This window comes from Bos javanicus, chromosome 5, assembly GCF_032452875.1.
Source record: "Bos javanicus breed banteng chromosome 5, ARS-OSU_banteng_1.0, whole genome shotgun sequence".
In the NCBI taxonomy this organism is placed as follows: Eukaryota; Metazoa; Chordata; class Mammalia; order Artiodactyla; family Bovidae; genus Bos; species Bos javanicus.
In genome coordinates this window covers 54,157,147-54,178,561 of record NC_083872.1, presented here as the reverse complement: position 1 = coordinate 54,178,561, position 21,415 = coordinate 54,157,147, and the positions used below count along the sequence as shown (strand labels likewise).

At 35.6% G+C, this 21,415-nt stretch overlaps 1 protein-coding gene across 11 annotated transcripts in view; it reads left to right on the top strand.

The window, feature by feature from the left end:
• SLC16A7 (solute carrier family 16 member 7) overlaps positions 1 to 21,140 on the top strand; it is a 204,432-nt gene extending 183,292 nt beyond the window's left edge. For all 11 annotated transcript variants that reach the window (XM_061416633.1, XM_061416637.1, XM_061416642.1 and 8 more), the window contains 3 exons: positions 2,451 to 2,594; positions 8,042 to 8,857; positions 14,128 to 21,140. In XM_061416633.1, coding sequence (XP_061272617.1) covers positions 2,451 to 2,594; positions 8,042 to 8,857; positions 14,128 to 14,399 — 1,232 coding nt within the window. In that variant the 3' untranslated portion in view covers positions 14,400 to 21,140. The remainder of the gene's footprint in view (positions 1 to 2,450; positions 2,595 to 8,041; positions 8,858 to 14,127) is intronic.
• Positions 21,141 to 21,415: the final 275 nt, after the last annotated feature.

Sequence of the window (21,415 nt, the reverse complement as noted above, 5' to 3'; positions counted from 1 at the left end):
AACCTGGACTGGACGTTACCAGAAAGTATCAACAGAAGCTTTTTCAGACAACAATCAGGATTCATATTACTTTTTCAAATGGTTTGGTTGAAATGTGGGGAATCGTCATTGTCTAACCAAGCCACAGAAATATAACCTAATAATTCCAGTTGAGCTATTTCAAATCCCAGATTCATTTTGATATATGGCAAAACCAATACATTATTAAGTTAAAAATAAAATTAAATTAAAAAAAAAATAAAGTGCTAAAATCTATATGTCAACAAATTTGGAAAACTCAGCAGTGGCCATAGGACTGGAAAAAGTCAGTTTTCATTCCAATCCCAAAGAAAGGCAATGCCAAAGAATGCTCAAACTACCGCACAGTTGCACTCATCTCACACGCTAGCAAAGTAATGTTCAAAATTCTCCAAGCCAGACTTCAATAGTACATGAACCGTGAACTTCCAGATATTCAAGCTGGATTTAGAAAAGACAGAGGAACCAGAGATCAGATTGCCAACATCTGTTGGATCATCAAAACAGAAAGAGAATTCCAGAAAAACATCTACTTCTGCTTTATTGACTATGCCAAAGCCTTTGACTGTATAGGTCACAACAAACTGTGGAAAATTCAAGAGATGAGGATACCAGATCACATTACCTGCCTCCTAAGAAATCTATGCAGGTTAAGAAGCAACAGTTAGAACTGGACATGGAACAACAGACTGGTTCCAAATTGGGAAAGGAGTATGTCAAGGCTATATGTTGTCATCCTGCAGAGTATATCATGCAAAATGCCGGACTGGATAAAGCACAAGCTGGAAACAAGATTGCTGGGAGATATATCAATAACCTCAAATATGCAGATGACACCACCCTTACGGCAGACAGCAAAGAGGAACTAAAGAGCCTCTCAGTGAAAGTGAAAGAAGTGAGTGAAAAAGTTGGCTTAAAGCTCAACATTCAGAAAACTAAGATCATGGCATCTGGTCCAATCACTTCATGGCAAATAGATGGGGAAACAATGGAAACAGTGTCAGACTTTATGTTTTTGGGCTCCAAAATCACCACAGATGGTGAGTGCAGCCATGAAATGAAAAGATATTTACTCCTTGGAAGAAAAGCTATGACCAACCTAGATAGTATATTAAAAAAGCAGAGACATTACTTTGTCAACAAAGGTCTGTCTAGTCAAAGTTATGATTTTTCCAGTAGTCATGTATGGATGTGAGATTTGGACCATAAAGAAAGCTGAGTGCTGAAGAATTGATGCTTTTGAACTGTGCTGTTGGAGAAGACTCTTGAGAGTCCTGGGATTGCAAGGAGATCAAACCAGTCAATCATAAAGGAAATCAGTCCTGAATATTCATTGAAGGACTGATGTTGAAGCTGAAACTCCAATACTTTGGCCACCTGATGCGAAGAATTGACTCATTTGAAAAGACCCTGATGCTGGGAAAGATTGAAGGTGAGAGAAGGGGATGACAGAGGATGAGATGGTTGGATGGCATCACCGACTCGATGGCCATGAGTTTGAGTAAGCTCCAGGAGCTGGTGATGGACAGGGAGGCCTGGGATGCTGCAGTCCATGGGGTCGCAAAGAGTCTGACATGACTGAGTGGCCAAACTGAAATGAATTCAAACATACCTAAGGCATGGAAGCAGCATTACTACCCTTGGTGGCCCCTGATGAACAGGGATTGGTAAGAGACTGTCAGTATAAGAATCCTCATTTCTAATATAATGAGATTTGTAAAGAGTTGGGGTCTTAAAATAAAAAATATGGTATTAAAAAGTCACAGTGGGGTATAATAAAAACAAGTCAGCTTCAATTAAAGGCATATATCTGTGTGCCTAAACACACATTATTCCAGAAAGTAAAATTCTAAGAGATAGATTATTTATATAACCCTTAAATTTTTAATAAATAAATTTATCTCCATTTATTAAGATATTTAGGGCTTCCTCAGTGGCTCAGCATTAAAGAATCTGCCTGCCAATATAGGAGACATGGGTTTGACCCCTGGGTCAGGAAAATCTCCTGGAGAAGGAAATGGCACTTCCCTCCAACGTTCTTGCTTGGGAAATCCCATGGACAGTGGAGCCTGGTGTGCTACAGTCTATGGGGAATGCAAAAGAGTCAGATATGACTTAGAGATTAACAACAACAACAAGTTTAGCTATGTCTCATTAAAAAGCTTTTCTGTCAGAAGTTGAATTATTATGGTCCTACCAAACTTGATATTAAACAATTCTAATTTATTATTTTATGTGCTTGTAGATATATGGGTAAAGACAACCAGTCAAATGGATTGGAAAGTATTGAAAAGTTTTCATGTGGTTTCATATGAACTAATACTTTTCTTTGATTGTTAAAATGTGTTTTCTCAACTTTCAAAATTAACAAATGTTATAAATAAATAAATAACCCAGCAACTGAATATTTCTTAACTTCTTCTCTACCTCAGGTCCTATAAGTAGTGTTTTGGTGAATAAATATGGTAGCCGGCCAGTGGTGATGGTAGGAGGTTTGTTATGCTGTTTGGGTATGGTCTCGGCCTCTTACAGTACCAACGTAGTAGAGCTTTACTTCACAATGGGATTAATTTGCGGTAAGTGAAGATTTGCTTTCAGCTTATTTTTTCTTAACACTTCTACTGTTTGCAAAGTTCTGTCAGAAGCATGAGCAATAGAACATTCTTATTTTCTTTGATTTTTTTTTTTAATATCAGATGCTATATACTTTAAAGCATTGTCATCTGGTATGTTAAACTCCTGGCTATAGGCTGACCAATCAAACTAATTTCAAGAAATGGAAAAAGCAAGTTATCAGACATGTTATGGCTATAATATAAATGTCAAAAAGAAAACTTCTTTGGTTTGTTTTTACTGTTTAAACATTTAATCTTCAGGCTATGAAGGTGATATTGTGGACACAGACTCTCTGGCATATAAATAGCTTCATTTCAAAAAAAAATGCTTTAATTATTTATTACTATTAGTGTCTGACTGATCACTCATAATAGGTTAAAAATTATGTCAAAAAAGATGTTTCCTGGATTCTTTGATTTAGCTTTAACATAGAATTGTTGCCTGTATTCTAATTAGTGATAGAGCTCTGCATGAGCCTCCCTACCTTTTCTTACTAAAGGATTCTATTTTAAAATTTGAAAGACACATTTGTCACTAAACACAAATATTTTAAAGTGAGTTCCTGTCATTTGGTTAGAGTTGTTTCTTAAGCATGTCTGTAGACTCTAGCTACCTGATTACGCACATTTGGAAAATATGATCTTTATTAGCTTCAATAGCAAATTGCATTACACAAATTTACATTCAAAGTTTTAGAAAAATTAGACTTCAATATATAAAGAAATTTAATTATTTCCTTTTGATTACAGATAAAAAGGTAAATGTATTTTTTATGACTTTAAGTCAGTCTGACCTTAGATTAATGCATCATCTGATTGAAAAATTAGATATATTAAAGCCTACAGTAATAGTGATGTTAAAATCTACTCTTTACAACCTATGGACAACTCTTCTTTTTTGACTTTGTAAAACATCTTTGACATTCTAAATGAGAATCTTCTTATATCTAAGAATTGTCATGGTGGAGAGAATACCATTTCTTTGTGAAGAAATACTAGGTACAGCTGACCTTGAACAACATGGATTTGAACTGCAGGGGTCTACTCTACTACTCAGGCCGTGATTGGCTGAGTCCTAAGGCGAGCTGGCTATAAATGATACATAGCTTTTCAGCTGTGTAGAGGGTGAGCCTTAAACCCCACATTGTTCAAGGGTCAGCTATATTTCATTTGGCCATAGAATTCAGGCTGGGCCCACAAAGTCATGTATTAGGAAAAAGATGGTTTTGATGTTACCGTATCATAAATATCAATTGTATTTTATGTTATTCTAACTTCAGTTCAATTTGAGTCTCAAAGGCTCTAGTGCTTCTAGTCAACCATTAAATATAACCATAAGAGATTTATCTTAAGTCATTATCAGCCAGTACTTCTTGGTATTTGAAATCATTCAGGTCTAGCTTTTAAACCTAACTCAGCACATATTAGCTGTGTGATCATGGATAAATACCCCTCCTTATGCCTCCATCTCTTTGTCTTTAAAATGGAAAAATGATAGCTCTTTCCTTTGGGAGGAAAAGGAAATATGTAGGAGGAACCATATATTCATTTGTAAAAATAAACTATATATTCATGAACCATATATTCAATGAACTATATATTCATTCATTTGTTTGAAAATGAATATATGATACTTTACAGAATATCCAGCATTTTGTCACTTTTTAAATAAATACTAGCATATAATAATCATCATCACAACAACATTATACATCATCTTGGAGCTGTAGACCTCACTTGATTTTAGCAAAACCCTTTTATGTTCTTGTTGAAAAAACTGGAATTTAAGAACTCTAAGTGCTTTGCCCAGTAGTACACATAAGTAAGTAGTTGAGGGAGACTTAGATATTTTCATTTCAAGTGCCATGCTCCTTTTACCATGCCAGGTAGGAAATAGATGACCACAAATTCCTAAGGAAAACTTGCATTAACATGTGAAAGCAAAATTCCAGGTGACAGAATAGGGGCACAGGGAGGAAGATGGCATAGGTAAAGAAATGTGAACCTCGAAGCACAATTCCTGGGAATTTGAGTCCTTCCTCTTACCAGCTGCTGACAATAGTTTCATTACTTAGACGTTGGATCTACACTCATTCTGCATATCTCACAAGTATGGCTAAGGTAGAATCAGAGAGCATACTGCCCTGTCATTCATCAAAGCTGATTACTGGTTCCTTCATATCAGTTTTTTGGAACACTATTCAGTTCAGTTCAAATCAGTTGCTCAGCTGTGTCTGACTCTTTGCGACCCCATGAACCACAGCATGCCAGGCCTCCCTATCCATCATCAACTCCCAAAGTCTACTGAAACTCATGTCCATTGAGGCGGTAATGCCATCCAATCATCTCATCCTCTGTCGTCCCCTTCTCTTCGTGCCCTCAATCTTTTCCAGCATCAGGGTCTTTTCAAATGAGTCAGCTGTTCGCATCAGGTGGCCAAAGTATTGGAACTTCAGCTTCAACATCAGTCCTTCCAATGAACACCTAGGACTGGTCTCCTTTAGGATGGACTGGTTGGATCTCCTTGCAGTCCAAGGGACTCTCAGGAGTCTTCTCCAACACCACAGTTCAAAAGCATCAGTTCTTTGGCACTCAGCTTTCTTCACAGTCCAACTCTCACATCCATACACGACTACTGAAAAAACCATAGCCTGGACTAGATGGACCTTTGTTGGCAAAGTAATGTCTCTGCTTTTCAATATGCTATCTAGGTTGGTATTAACTTTCCTTCCAAGGAGTAAGTGTCTTTTAATTTCATGGCTGCAGTCACCATCTGCAGTGATTTTGGAGCCTAAAAAAATAAAGTCTGACACTGTTTCCACTGTTTCCCCATCTATTTCCCATGAAGTGATGGGACCACATGCTGTGATCTTTGTTTTCTGAATATGTAGTTTTAAGCCAACTTTTTCACTCCTCTTTCACTTTCATCAAGAGGCTTTTTAGTTCCTCTTCACTTTCTGCTATAAAGGTGGTGTCATCTGCATATTTGAGGTTATTGATATATCTCCCGGAAATCTTGATTCCAGATTGCGCTTCTTCCAGCCCATCATTTCTCATCATGTACTCTGCATGTAAATTAAATATACAGCCTTGACATACTCCTTTTCCTATTTGGAACCAGTCTGTTGTTCCATGTCCAGTTCTAACTCTTGCTTCCTGACCTGTATATAGGTTTCTCAAGAGCAGATCAGGTGGCCTGGTATTCCCATCTCTTTCAGAATTTTCCACAGTTTGTTGTGGTCCACATAGTCAAAGGCTTTGTCATAGTCAATAAAGCAGAAAGCGATGTTTTTCTGGAACTCTCTTGCTTTTTCGATGATCCAGCGGATGTTGGCAATTTGATTTCTGGTTCCTCTGTCTTTTCTAAAACCAGCTTGAACATCTGGAATTTCATGGTTCACGTATTGCTGAAGCCTAGCTTGGAGAATTTTGAGCAATTCTTTACTAGCGTGTGAGATGAGTGCAATTGTGCAGTAGTTTGAGCATTCTTTGGCATTGCCTTTCTTTGGGATGTAATGAAAACTGACCTTTTCCATTTCCTGTGGCCACTGCTGAGTTTTCCAAATTTGCTGACATATTGAGTGTAGCACTTTCACAGCATCAGCTTTCAGGTTTTGAAATAGCTCAACTGGAATTCTATCACCTCCATTAGCTTTGTTCGTAGAGATGCTTCCTAAGGCCCACTTGAATTCACACTCCAGGATGTCTGGCTCTAGGTGAGTGATCACACCATCGTGATTATCTGGGTCATGAAGATCTTTTTTGTACAGTTCTTGTGTGTATTCTTGCCACCTCTTCTTAATATCTTTTGCTTCTGTTAGTTCCGTACCATTTCTGTCCATTATTGAGCCCATCTTTGCATGAAATGTTCCCTTGGTATCTCTAACTTTCTTGAAGAGTTCTCTAGTCTTTCCCATTCTGTTGTTTTCCTCTATTTCTTTGCATTGATCGCTTGAAGAAGGCTTTCTTATTTTTCCTTGCTATTCTTTGGAACTCTGTATTCAGATGCTTATATCTTTCCTTTTCTCCTCTGCTTTTGGCTTCTCTTCTTTTCACAGGTATTTGTAAGGCCTCCTCAGACAGCCATTTTGCTTTTTTGCATTTCTTTTCCATGGGGATGGTCTTGATCCCTGTCTCCTGTACAGTGTCAAGAACCTCCATCCATAGTTCATCAGGCACTCTGTCTATCAGATCTAGTCCCTTGAATCTATTTCTCACTTCCACTGTATAATCATAAGGGATTTGATTTAAGTCATACCTGAATGGTCTAGTGGTTTTTCCTACTTTCTTCAATTTAAATCTGAATTTGCCAATAAGGAGTTCATGATCTGAGCCACTCGTCTTGTTTTTACTGACTGTATAGAGCTTCTTCATCTTTGGCTTCAAAGAATATAATCAATCTGAATACTATTACAAATATTAAATACAAATATTTGTATTAGAGATTTGCATTAAGTATTTGCCAGATATACTTAATCAGAACCCAGTGTCCTGGAATCTAAATACTTAACCAATTTGTAATACTGTCTCAAATTTGCATAAATTGGTAAATGCCAAAGAATTCCTACTTCTATAGATCCTAAATAACACAGAATCATGTCTAGGCTAAAGGGTAAAGAGAGGTAGTTTGTGTAAATCACTTGTATTTACTTTTTTAACAAACATTCATTTTTGTTGCCAAATAGTATCTTGATGAGCTAACTCAGCACTGTCAGGGTGTCCCTAGACAGCAGAAACTTTTGACCCATATAAACAGTCAGCTAAAATTATTTTTTAGTTAATATACATTCACCTCTGTAGTTATGAAATGTGTAACGTGAGGGATGAAGAACATGAAATTAATGGCATGAATTTATTACTCTTTTTTATTATTTGCATAGCTTTGAAAGATATACCTACAGGAGATCTAAGATTATTTATAAATGACAACCTTTTTAATCTGTTTAGTCTATTCTGTACTGAAAAGAAAGTATTCATGTTTTAAATACACTCTTGCCCTTAAGGAAAATATCTATTCTCTGCATGTGTATATAAAGAGAGAGGTTAGAGAAATTAATTTATTTATGGAATTAAGTGGTTATGACTAAGAACTAATGAACTGTGTTCCGATTTCCACCTATTCTCTGATTGTTGCAACATTAGAAGAAGTTCTTGGTTTTATTTTTGTGTTTTAAAAGGAAAGGGCTATGAAACAGTCTTGCATCTCAGATGTCTAGTTATGAGAACCTTTTTGTTTATGTGGTATCTTATTGACAATATGTAATTTTTAAAATTTTAAAATTTTTTATTTACTGTGTGCTGTTGCCTTTTCATTCTGCCATCTCCACTTGAATGTACATTTTGACAAGTGATTTCTTATGTGAGTGGCATAATGTGTTTTTTTCTTCCTTTTGTTTTGTTCTTTTTAGGTTTAGGTCTGGCCTTCAACCTGCAGCCTGCCTTAACAATCATTGGCAAATACTTCTATAAGAAACGACCTGTAGCGAATGGCCTTGCAATGGCAGGAAGTCCTGTTTTCTTAAGTACTTTGGCTCCTTTCAATCAGTACCTCTTTAATACTTATGGTTGGAAGGGAAGCTTCATGATTTTGGGAGGTTTACTATTGAACTGCTGTGTGGCTGGGTCCCTTATGAGACCTGTTGAACCCAAAGCAAGTACTGAGTCTAAAAATAAGGTTGGTGTAAGAGAAACTGATTGCAGTATGAAGAAAAGACAAAAAAAGTTATCAGTATGGGAAGAAATTAATAAATATTTAGATTTCTCCCTTTTTAAGCATAGAGGATTTCTGATATACTTATCTGGAAATGTCATTATGTTTCTGGGGTTCTTCGCCCCTGTTATATTCCTGGCTCCATATGCTAAAGACAAAGGAATTGATGAGTATTCTGCAGCTTTCTTGCTCTCTGTTATGGCTTTTGTTGATATGTTTGCCAGACCTACTGTAGGACTTATTGCCAATTCCAAATTAATCCGACCCCGAATCCAGTACTTCTTCAGTTTTGCAGTGATGTTCACTGGAATCTGTCATCTCTTATGTGCGTTGGCTGAGGACTACACAAGCCTGGTGGTGTATGCTGTATTTTTTGGTCTTGGATTTGGGAGTGTTAGCAGTGTCCTCTTTGAAACGCTCATGGACCTTGTTGGTGCTCAAAGATTTTCCAGTGCTGTGGGACTCGTCACAGTTGTGGAGTGTTGTCCTGTCCTCCTTGGTCCTCCTCTTGCTGGTAAGAATATTTATCATCAAAGAAAGAAAATAGCATAAAATTAATATCCATTAGCTGAGACTTTCTTTGTAGTGTAAATGTGGTTTGTAATAATAGACAACTAATACCCTAAAAGACTGTAGATGTGTTAATTTTAGCCTTATTATATATTTTTAATTTCCTAATTAGTCTATTTTAGACAAAAATTTCATTTATAGCCTGGTATTATGAACTTGAGAATTTAAATTAGACTGATAATTAGCATGACTTGCAGATTTTTACCTATATCAACTTGTATTGTTAAAAATATAAAAATAAAATATCACTTTATCATTGGTAAACAAATTTCTCTTGTTTTTTAAAAATAAGTCAAAACTTTAAAGTAATGCTCTCAAAAGGTTAATATCTGTTTTCCTATTGGAGTATAACGGTTATATTAATATAGAACTTGTTACATGCTTAAGGAAGGAATACATTTATAATATCAATGATCGGAATATATCAATAGGAATGCAAGAATGAAGAGAAGTTCAGTCAAAGTCATTTTCTTGATCAGATACTTATATCCCATATTTGTAACCTTTATCTTTAGATTTAAAGATCTAAAATACGTCAGAGATGACTATAAAAGTGTCTGTGCTAAATTATCAAGTAAAGAGACTGAGTAACAACACATGTGTACATTAATGTTTGAAGTGAAGACTTCGTTTAGTCTTAGACTTACATGTAATAAATTTTAAATACTTTTTGTTGGCCTATCTTTTCTAGTAATAACTGTATAGCATTGTTTTAATTAATGCTAAATGTAGGTATTTACTTAGACCTCTTGGCCTGCCCCTAATTGTTACAATAACTGCCAGGCCAAGCGTGAATTTTTTTGATGTATATAAAGTCAGTGTTTAAACTCTTCCTACATGTAGTACGGAATGAAGCAGGGCAAAGGCTAATAGAGTTTTACCAAGAGAATGCACTGGTCATAGCAAACACCCTTTTCCAACAACACAAGAGAAGACTCTACACATGGACGTCACCAGATAGTCAACACCGAAATCAGATTGATTATATTCTTGCAGCCAAAGATGGAGAAGCTCTATACAGTCAGCAAAAAACAAGACCGGGAGCTGACTGTGTCTCAGATCATGAACTCCTGATTTACAAATTCAGATTTAAAATGAAGAAAGTGGGGAAAACCACTAGACCATTCAGGTATGACCTAAGTCAAATCCCTTATGATTACAGTGGAAGTGAGAAATAGATTTAAGGGCCTAGATCTGATAGACAGAGTGCCTGATGAACTATGGACGGAGGTTCGTGATATTATACAGAAGACAGGGATCAAGACCATCCCCATGGAAAAGAAATGCAAAAAAGCAAAATGGCTGTCTGAGGAGGCCTTACAAATAGCTGTGAAAAGAAGAGAAGCGAAAAGCAAAGGAGAAAAGGAAAGATATAAGCATCTGAATGCAGAGTTCCAAAGAATAGCAAGGAGAGAAAAGAAAGCCTTCTTCAGCAATAAATGCAAAGAAATAGAGGAAAACAACAGAATGGGAAAGACAAGCAATCCCTTCAAGAAAATTAGAGATGCCAAGGGAATATTTCATGCAAAGATGGGCTTGATAAAGGACAGAAATGGTATGGACCTAATAGAAGGAGAAGATATTAAGAAGAGGTGGAAAGAATACACACAAGAACTGTACAAAAAAGATCTTCATGACCCAGATAATCACAATGGTGTGATCACTCACCTAGAGCCAGACATCCTGGAATGTGAAGTCAAGTGGGCCTTAGGAAGCATCACTATGAACAAAGCTAGTGAAGGTAATGGAATCCCAGTTGACCTATTTCAAATCCTGAAAGATGATGCTGTGAAAGTGCTGCACTCAATATGCCAGCAAATCTGGAAAACTCAGCAGTGGCCACAGGACTGGAAAAGGTCAGTTTTCATTCCATCCCAAAGAAAGGCAATGCCAAAGAATGCTTAAACTACCGCACAGTTGCACTCATCTCACACGCTAGTAAAGAAATGCTCAAAATTCTCCAAGCCAGGCTTCAGCAATATGTGAACCGTGAACTTCCCGATGTTCAAGATGGTTTTAGAAAAGACAGAGGAACCAGAGATCAAATTGCCAACATCCGCTGGCTCATCGAAAAAGCAAGAGAGTTCCAGAAAAATATCTATTTCTGTTTTATTGACTATGCCAAAGCCTTTGACTGTGTGGATCACAATAAACTGTGGAAAATTCTGAAAGAGATGGGAATACCAGACCACCTGACCTGCCTCTTGAGAACCTATATGCAGGTCAAGAAACAACAGTTAGAACTGGACATGGAACAACAGACTGGTTCCAAATAGGAAAAGGAGTACATCAATGCTATATATTGTCACCCTGCTTATTTAACTTATATGCAGAGTACATCATGAGAAAGGCTGGGCTGGAAGAAGCACAAGCTGGAATCAAGATTGCCAGGAGAAATATCAATAACCTCACATATGCAGATGACCCCGCCCTTATGGCAGAAAGTGAAGAGGAACTGAATACCCTCTTGATGAAAGAGGAGAGTGAAAAAGCAGGCTTAAAACTCAACTTTCAAAAAATGAAAATCATGGCATCCAGTTCCATCATTTCATGGCAAATAGATGGTGAAACAATGGAAACAGTGACAGACTTTTGGAGCCAGGCGGCGGGGGCGGGGGGCTCCAAAATCACTGCAGTTGGTGAGTACAGGCTTGAAATTAAAAGATGCTTGGTCTTTGGAAGAAAAGCTATGACCATCCTAGACAGTATATTAAATAGCAGAGACATTACTTTGTCAACAAAGGTCTGTATGGTCAAAGCTAAGATTTTTCCAGTAGTCATAGATGTGTGTGAGAGTTGGACCATAAAGAAAGCTGAGCACTGAAGAATTGATGCTTTTGAACTGTGGTATTGGAGAAAACTCTTGAGAGTCCCTTGGACTGCAAGGAGATCCAACCAATCCATCATAAAGGAAATCAGTCCTGAATATTCATTGAAAGGACTGATGCTGAAGCTAAAGTCCCAATACTCTGGTCACCTGATGAGAAGAACTGACTCATTGGAAAAGACACTGATGCTGGGAAAGATTGAAAGGCAGGAGGAGAAGGGGATGACAGAGGATGAGATGGTTGGATGGCATCACTGACTGGATGGACATGAGTTTGAGCAAGCTCTGGGAGTTGGTGATGGACAGGGAAGGGTGGCGTGCTGTGGTTCATGGAGTCACAAAGAGTTGGACACTACTGAGTGACTGAACTGAACTGAACTAAATTCTAGTCAGAATGTTGGAAACTCTGACTAAACGAATAGGTCTGTTTCAGAATCACCTGAATATGCATATGAAAAATAATTTGGGTTTGTGCCTACAAAATTTTGCCAATAATAACTATTATTAAGAATTAGATGCTTGCATAAGCATGAGGCAAAATTAATATAAACAATATAAGCTGTAGCTTGTTTAAAAGTCAATAAACCTTCCAATTATTTGGTACCAGGCTAGTTTTTCAATATTCTCAATAATCAAATGGAGCAAAAACTTTGTCCCTGACTCATTTGGCCTTAATAATTTAGATTTAGATAAAGTGAAAAACTGTGGTTAGTCCAAAAAGTGACATAACACTTAACCAAGAGTTTTGGTGAAGCCATTTTATGGACTAGTTAATATAAGATGCAGACAGACTTTGGTAAGATCCTAGTTTCCTCCGCATTTGCTATGTAATCATGGTCGAAATATGTCAGAATGAATTTTTTAAGGATTAAATGCAAAATTACAAATAAAATGTTTAGCCTAGTGCTAGGCATAGTCATTTAGTAAATATTATGACCCATTAGGAAATGGAAAAGGAAAGCCTTTTGACTTTCCCTAAAGAATATAATGTATATTCTTTATAGAAAAGATAGGAAATATGGAAAGGATGAAGCAATCTCAATATCAGTTCAGTTCAGTTCAGTCACTCAGTCATGTCAGACTCTTTGCGACCCCATGAATCGCAGCACGTCAGGCCTCCCTGTCCACCACCAGCTCCTGGAGTTCACTGAGACTCACGTCCATCGAGTCGGTGATGCCATCCAGCCATCTCATCCTCTGTCATCCCCTTCTCCTCCTGCCCCCAATCCCTCCCAGCATCACAGTCTTTTCCAATGAGTCAACTCTTCACATGAGGTGGCCAAAGTACTGGACTTTCAGCTTTCGCATCATTCCTTCCAAAGAAATCCCAGGGCTGATCTCCTTCAGAACGGACTGGTTGGATCTCCTTGCAGTCCAAGGGACTCTCAAGAGTCTTCTCCAACACCACAGTTCAAAGGCATCAATTCTTTGACGCTCAGCTTTCTTCACAGTCCAACTCTCACATCCATACATGATCACTGGAAAAACCATAGCCTTGACTAGATGGACCTTTGTTGGCAAAGTAATGTCTCTGCTTTTGAATATGCTATCTAAGTTGGTCATAACTTACCTTCCAAGGAGTAAGCGTCTTTTAATTTCATGGCTGCAGTCACCATCTGCAGTGATTTTGGAGCCCCAAAATATAAAGTCTGACACTGTTTCCACTGTTTCCCCATCTATTTGCCATGAGGTGATGGGACCAGATGCCATGATCTTCGTTTTCTGAATGTTGAGTTTTAAGCCAACTTTTTCACTGTCCTCTTTCACCTTCATCAAGAGGCTTTTGAGTTCCTCTTCACTTTCTGCCATAAGGGTGGTATCATCTGCATATCTGAGTTTATTGATATTTCTCCCAGCAATGTTGATTCCAGCTTGTGCTTCTTCCAGCCCAGCGTTTCTCATGATGTACTCTGCATAGAAGTTAAATAAACAGGGTGACAATATAAGCCTTGACGTACTCCTTTTCCCATTTGGAACCAGTCTGTTGTTATATATGCTATAAATATATCCATATATATGTTTACATATGTAAATATGTATATATATATTTCTACATATGTAGGTTTAAAATGTATCTCATATGTATGTATCTATGAAAATATAGACATATACATATATACCTTGTTTGTCTTGGTAGCACACTTTTATTGAAGGCAACAACTTTCAATGTATTTCATATACTGGTAGTATAATGTAGTATGTGCCTCTAACATGCCTTTACTATGTATATGTGGAAGTCTTAATCTAGAATATTTTTTTCTTTATTCAACTCTCATTTAGTATTAAATAAGAAATAGGTACACAGTGTGGAATGATTTTATTTGAAACTGTTACCATTTTATGGCTGATTTATAATGCTGTCTTAAAAACCACTCTTTGTCTCTTAGGTAAATTGGTGGACGAAACTGGACAATATAAATATATGTATTTGGCCTGTGGAGCTATTGTGGTCCTAGCCAGCGTGTGGCTGCTCATTGGTAATGCTGCCAACTACAGATTGCTTGCAAGGGAAAAGAAGAAGAGTATACATACCAAGGAATCTCAAGAAACTGAACCCTTGAAGACATCTCAAAGTCCTAGTGTTAATATCAAAAGTGGCAAAAATGAAGAGTGGAAAGGAGCAGAGGTTAATTCCTCAGAAAGAGAAACGAATATTTAACAAGAATCATATCTCAGATTTCAGTGTTCATAACTTTCTTAGGAGTATTTTTTTTCAACATATTGGAAGATTTTTAGTTGAAATGAAGAGTCATAGTTAAGGATGGAGATTAGATTTTCCTTAATGGCAAATTTTAAATGTTTGTCTTTAAAAACTTATTTGGGTAGTTAAATTGTGAGATTAAACATATAAAGAATTCATGCATTGGGTTTATGTCCATACATGAATCTGGTTGTGGTGGTTAAATGATTTTAAAGTCTTTCAGTGACTTCTAGTCTTGGTTACAGAGATCTGAGTTCCAAAATGCTGGTTTAAGTAGTTAAAAAGAGTATGTTTAATCCTATAAGAATGCACTCTCCACATTTCATTTTTTATTCAATATTAAAGTGTGAAATGGAATTGAAGGAAATTAATTTTTTTTCCTAAACATCCTCACACACACCAACTTTCATACACTTAAGAATGAATAGACAAGGTATCTGGAGAAAAAAGACAAGTTTAAACAGAATATTATCACTGTATATATATTTTTAAATCCATGGAGAAAAAAATGCGTTATATCTGCTTAGTACCTTATAATGTGGATGTTAGAGATAAGAACATGGGTGAAAATGAGGGTGCTCTTAATTTGAAAATGTAATTCACTGCTGTAAAACAAAAGCAATTGCATATATGAAATAAATTTGAAAAAAAGTAAAAACTCTATTTTTTAAATAATTATTTCTGAGCCCTGTCCAATTTGATCCATGCATGCACATGATTTCTTTGAGGGGGGCCATCAGTACCTGGTGCTAGTGAATAGAACCCTCAAACAATCAGAATTTACTAGTAAGTATATCAAATTAAAAACGTAAATGACTCCTAGCAATGAGCTATCAAATCTTTTGATTTGAAAATCGATAAAGTAATAAATAGAAACTTCTTTTAACCAAACTTAGTTCAGAATAGCTGTCTTACTAAGACACCAAAGTGAAATCAACTGAAATCTTGGTTGACAGACTGACAAACAGGCAGAAATTTCATTTTTCCCAACACATAGTGGTGTTAAGAGGGTTACTATTTAGATTATTCCCTCTGAATAAAGCTAAGAGTGGAAGGTACTTACAGTGAGTCCTCCAAGCTCTCTCATTTCCCTCCATTCACCAACATGCAAAAGCAAAAAACAGAAATCCAAACAGGCCTTTCACTCAGCCACCGAAAATGTCTCCTGTTATAGGAAAGGAAGCACTAGAAATCCCACCCTCTACTAACCAGACTTCCTGCTGCCTGTAAACATAACTAAACCAGGACACTTAAAAAAGGCTTCTAGACCTGGAGGTTGTGTATGACTTTATATACACTTTTGAAGTGGAGATTTAGTTTATAACTTGATAGAAAGAAGCTTGCAATATGGGAACCCAGGTTAATTTAGCAGTTTCTCATTTTCATAACCATGTGAAAAATCTGGGACTGAACTGCTCTTGAATATAGAGGCATATGATAGATTTGTGAGTTCAGAACTAATAAATACCATTTTGAGTGATAAAGTACTTTTAAACAAGAAACAATGTATGCATTAGGTATAAAGGTATAAACATTCACCTTTATAAATCTGAAGTTTAAATTAAGATCGTGATTAATAAAAAACATTTAGCCTTTGAATATTGAATGTCATTCTTAAGATGTCAAAAGGATTTTGTCATTCTTTCTTCTTAGCATTGCAGTAGAGGCAGATGAATAAGGAAATAAGTATTCTTATTTCCTTTAAGATTGTGCTTAGATACCAAGCTTTTGTCATAATTAACACTAGGGATTTGATTTGTAAACTTTAGGTACTGTTTGAGCATGTAGCTTTTGTTTATCAAGCTGTATACAATTCCATACTTCATTTCACATGCACTTTTCTGCATGGGAAGAGGTATTTGTATTTTTAAAATATTAACCAAAACAATATGTGCCAATACCATAGGTAAATAAATCAGGGAAATTGTGACAGTATATAGTTGTTTTTAATTTAGCTTCATTCAATCTTGAATCTTAAATGAGCTGTTCCATATTATTAGTATGTTTGTATTCAACTCTGACTAGTCATAAGAAATGTGACATCATAAATTTTGCAGTAGCTTTCCAATCTTAAACGTTTCCAAACAATGTCTTGAATTCTCTGAAGATGCATATTTAAATTAATACAGATAATAGATCCTTGGGGCAAGTAATGATCATGGGGTTTTAAAGGGCTAATTTATCACCTACCAGAGGGTGAATTCCAGTGGTTTTCTCCATGGAAGGAGGTTTATTTACTTGCTGATGAGGTTCTTGTCAAGACAAAACCAATTTTTATTTGTTCTATTGCTCTTTGATGATCTTCTTTAATTTTATTTCTAACATTGATTGATTACATTAAATTGTTAAAAAAAAAAACAAAAAGAAAGGAAATTGAAATTCACATTCAAAGCACATAATGTGAGGTATACAGTCATGCCTGCCAGTCATACTGCACAAAGTTACAAGCATGCATGCAGCTTAATTCTCATCCATAAATGTTGAAAATTAGAACATACTTGAACAGTGATATAAACACACTCAGGATCAGAATTGTTCCAAGATAAAATAAATGTTTCAAGTTGTTTACTCTCTCAAATCAGTTAAACTTGTTAGAATATTTGCTGCTTGAACAGAACCTTTCAGAAACAGAGAAGAGAATACCAACCTGGAACATTTATTATTATAAAGCTGCCTAAATGGAGCGGGAAATATAGTTGGCTTCTGTGTCTGCAGCAATGAGTGATTAGTGCAGAACACAGTTCTTCCCCGAGGGAATGACAGGTTTTAGATATTCAAGCTATCACAAAACAAAGTCAGAAACCATTAAAATCCCTTTTAGTCCATTTTCCTATGATGGAATTGTGCAGAAAGAAGGTTATCATAAACCTGGGTACCAAAATAATTCATGATCACTGGTTAGATTAAGACACCCAGTATTACTCACTCTAATCTTAAATATGTCTTCATTAATTTGTGAATGGAATACAGGGTATAGATATCTCTTGACACATGCCCAACCTCTTTTCTGACTCTTTTTGGACCAAATAAACACATATTTAAGAGACAGTGGTTCAGGCTCTAGTGTGCTTTACATTGGAAGACATGATATTTTCTCAGTGTGAATTGACTTGGCTCATAAATTTCACTTCGTTAGTATTAATATGTTAGTTGCTCAGTCAAGTTGGACTCTGTGACCCCATGTACTATAACCCGTTAGGCTACTCTGTCCATGGAATTCTCCAGGGAAGAATACTGGAGTGGGTAGCCATTCTCTTCTCCAGGGGATCTTCCTGACCCAGGGATTAAACCCAGGTGTCTGCATTGCAGGCATATTCCTTACCACTGAGCCACCTGGGAAGTGTTAATACCAAATTGTAACCGCCTTATTTCATGGAGTCTCCCCTAGACACTAGAAAATACATAAAGTAATTTGATTTTATATATTTGAATGTGCACTTTAAAAATTTAGGTATTTTTACTCATCCGTCTCTGGCTGTACATGATAGTTTAGGATATAGGGGGAAAAAAGACCATAAGATGTATGATGTAAATGTAAGTTTTTACATTGATGTTATAAAATGTAGAGAGTTACTTAAACAGTTAATTGAAACTTATTTTCTATCCAAAAATACCTTTTAAAAACACCCTCACATGGACAGTGTTGCAAGCTCTTGCTATAAATAATCATGATAATTTAGGTTCAAATTAATAGGGGAAAAGAATGTAAAGTGGAAAGAGAACAGATATTTATATTTTCTGCATTATTCCTATTAAAACCTTTTAGTATTCAAATCAAATCATAGATATTGTCCTGATATAATAAATGAGTGAAACAACACAAAAAGAGACATACCAAGAAGCTCAACAAATTACCTAAAGTTAAAAAGTAGTATGTGACAGAACCAGAACTAAAACTCAAGTTTACATAAAAGCAGAAAGAGTCCCTAGGGTGTTCACTGCCATACTGCCTGCCCATAGTAGCTATAGATACAAAAAAGTAGATAAATATAGATACAAAAAGATTAAATACTACACGGTAAACCAGTGAGACTCTGCTGCAATTTGTGTTATGATTTAATTAGTGTTTATTAAAGACTGCATTTGCCATAACCTGAATATATGATTTCAAGTTGCCTACTTTTCTAGCCAATGCAAAGTATCCCATATAATGGTAATGATTATATAATAGCCATAATTGCTTCAATGTGACTTTTTTTGGAAAAAATAATGAAACTTTTATAGTACTCAGGTATAATATATTTTCCCTGAGGTTGGGTTTAAAAGAAAAATGCTATTTTCTTTATGGATAAGTAATTCCCATATTAGTTGATACTTATTATGACTCAAAAATAAAAGTACTTACTATGAAACATTATGTTCAGAATTATAAGTGATTCTTAAAAGTGATTCTCACTTATAAGATTATCTTAGTGGTGAAAGTCTCTCAGTTGTGTCAGACTCTGCAACCCCATGGACTGCAGCCCACCAGGCTCCTCTGTCCATGGAATTCTCCAGGCCAGAATACTGGAGTGGGTAACTATTCCCTTCTCTAGGGGATTTTCCCAACCCAGGAACCCAGGTCTCCCACATTGCAGGTGGATTCTTTACCATCTGAGACACCAGGAAAGTCCAAGATTATCCTAAGCCAACAAAATTTTGTAAAAAGCTTCTGAGATACATAGATTTGGTTCATCTACACAGAATTATATTTATTTACACCACTTAATGCAACTGCCCCTACACCGTAACTAATTTGTCAAGTTTTCCTGAACATCTGTATTGTTATTCTCCTTTCTGTCCCTTTCTTCTAAAGACAGAACAAATGCCATTACTTTTGTCTTCTCCTTCTAAACCTTTGGCATTCTTAGAATATTCTCTTTAGCTCTGTTACAGATTGTTGTCATTTAGTCGCTAACTTGTATCTGACTCTTAGTGCACATGTTGCACTTCTAATGTCTTAGATCTTTCACAGTCACTCATGCTACATCTGGTCTTACTTGGTTTGCAGGAATGACTGTATTCCTGAAGTCAACAGTGATACTTGTGGCTAAAACCAGTCATCTTCACCAATAAGGGAACTCATGTGAGTGTAGTCTTCAGGTTTCCTGGATGAGGAATATATTTTGTTGTTACGAAACTTCCTTATACCTGATAAATAGGTCATTAAACATCACTTTTAAGAATCTAGAAAAATAGATCATCCTGTCCTTGACATTTACTATTCTGGATACTTCTAACTTTCTTAAAGTGCCTGAAATTTTGAGAAACAAAGCTTACCATCACAACATAGCATCAATATATGTCATCCTGTAGGCTCATGGGCACCTCATCACAACTAGATTCTCGCCATGACAATTCACAATGCCAAAGAGCATCAAAATCATTGAGATAAAAATTGAAATGATAATATATTCATTTTGCTTGATTTTAGGTTTTGATTTCTACATATTTCTCAAGTACATGATCTCATGTTTGAGAAATGCACTTAAAACCTGAAAAGCTCAATTATTAGTAATTAATTATAGTGCATATATAATCAAAATCATAACTATATTGATTTTTTAAAATGAATAATTTTCTGAGTTCACATCCTTCTTCATAGTTCTGATTTTCTCTTCATTGTTATCAAATTGTACAGTTTAGGTCTGAATGCTTCATGAGGTCCTATGATCTTGTCTGTCTTAGTCTTACACTTTGCCTTCATTCTATCTCACGTATGTGCAGTTCATGAAAGAATTCTTATAGCCATGGGAATCACAATTTTAGGTCTCTACCTTAAGAGGAAAAGGAGTATTGCAAAAATAATTCTTTAGTGGAGCATATGAAAAAATTTTTAGACCAAATATTTCTTCCAACCCCGTTCTGTGTATCTTCCTCCCTTTTTTTCCTATGATTATTTTTTTAATAATTTTTAAAAATTATTGTTCTTTCATCAATTTTTGTAATTTCTAGGCCAAATTCTCTAGCATTTTTATCTGATTATGGGCATTTTTAATATAGCATTTTTGTTTCTTTGGTGGGTTTAGTTATACTTACCGACTTGTATGATCTTCCCGTTTTTCAGTCTTTATGTGTACTTGTTAATAAGATGAGTAAAATTTAAGAGTATTTCAGTAGGCAGTGAGTCTGTGATCCCAAATTCATTACCATATCAGCAAATACTTTTCTTCACATGGTAAAAAAAAAATTTTTTTGTTTTGTTGTTTTAAATTCAAATATGGCAAAATAAGCTAGCCAGCTCTGTATGAAAATATTGGTATTCAACATTATGTTAAGACATATATATATATATATATATATATATATATATATACACACATATATATATATCAGAAAAAGGTTCTGTTCAGATGAACAAAAGAATGGGATTCTTATCCCACATGAAATTCAGGGTGAAATTTTGAAACATGTTCTTATGACTAAGAGTTTTATTTTGAGTTTTTAGTTATTTTTTTTATATGATCTAAAAAATGTTTTAAAATTAGACTCAGTTTATATAATTTGTTCATTTAAGTACAAGTTTCTGATGTATTATTTAATGGACTTTTATTTTTCTGCCACATGCGATTTCTAACTAGAGCATGAAATTTCTGGATTTGGTGAGAAAGGGCATGTAAACTAAAGTATTTAATTTCTAAGCATTAGATGCAATTATGTTTTGATTTTTGTTGTATTTTGATTTTGACATATTAAAGTTAGGTTTGTTTGGTATCTGCATTTTGACAGAATAAGACTAGAACAAATAAGGTCTTTGCCTAAAGGTATATTTGTCCTCTGAGTAAATGCAGACTTGGAAATAAAACCAGGTCTTTTAACTTCTAATTCACTTTTTTTTCTCCATTAGTCAACCTATTTGTAATGGTGAATTTTGTAGGCTGAACACATATTTTCCTGGAAACACATATTCTAACCTTACTTGATAAGTTCTTTATTTCCAAAATGAATACATTTCTCCTAATTGAATCGTATTTTGCAAAATGATGTTTATAAAT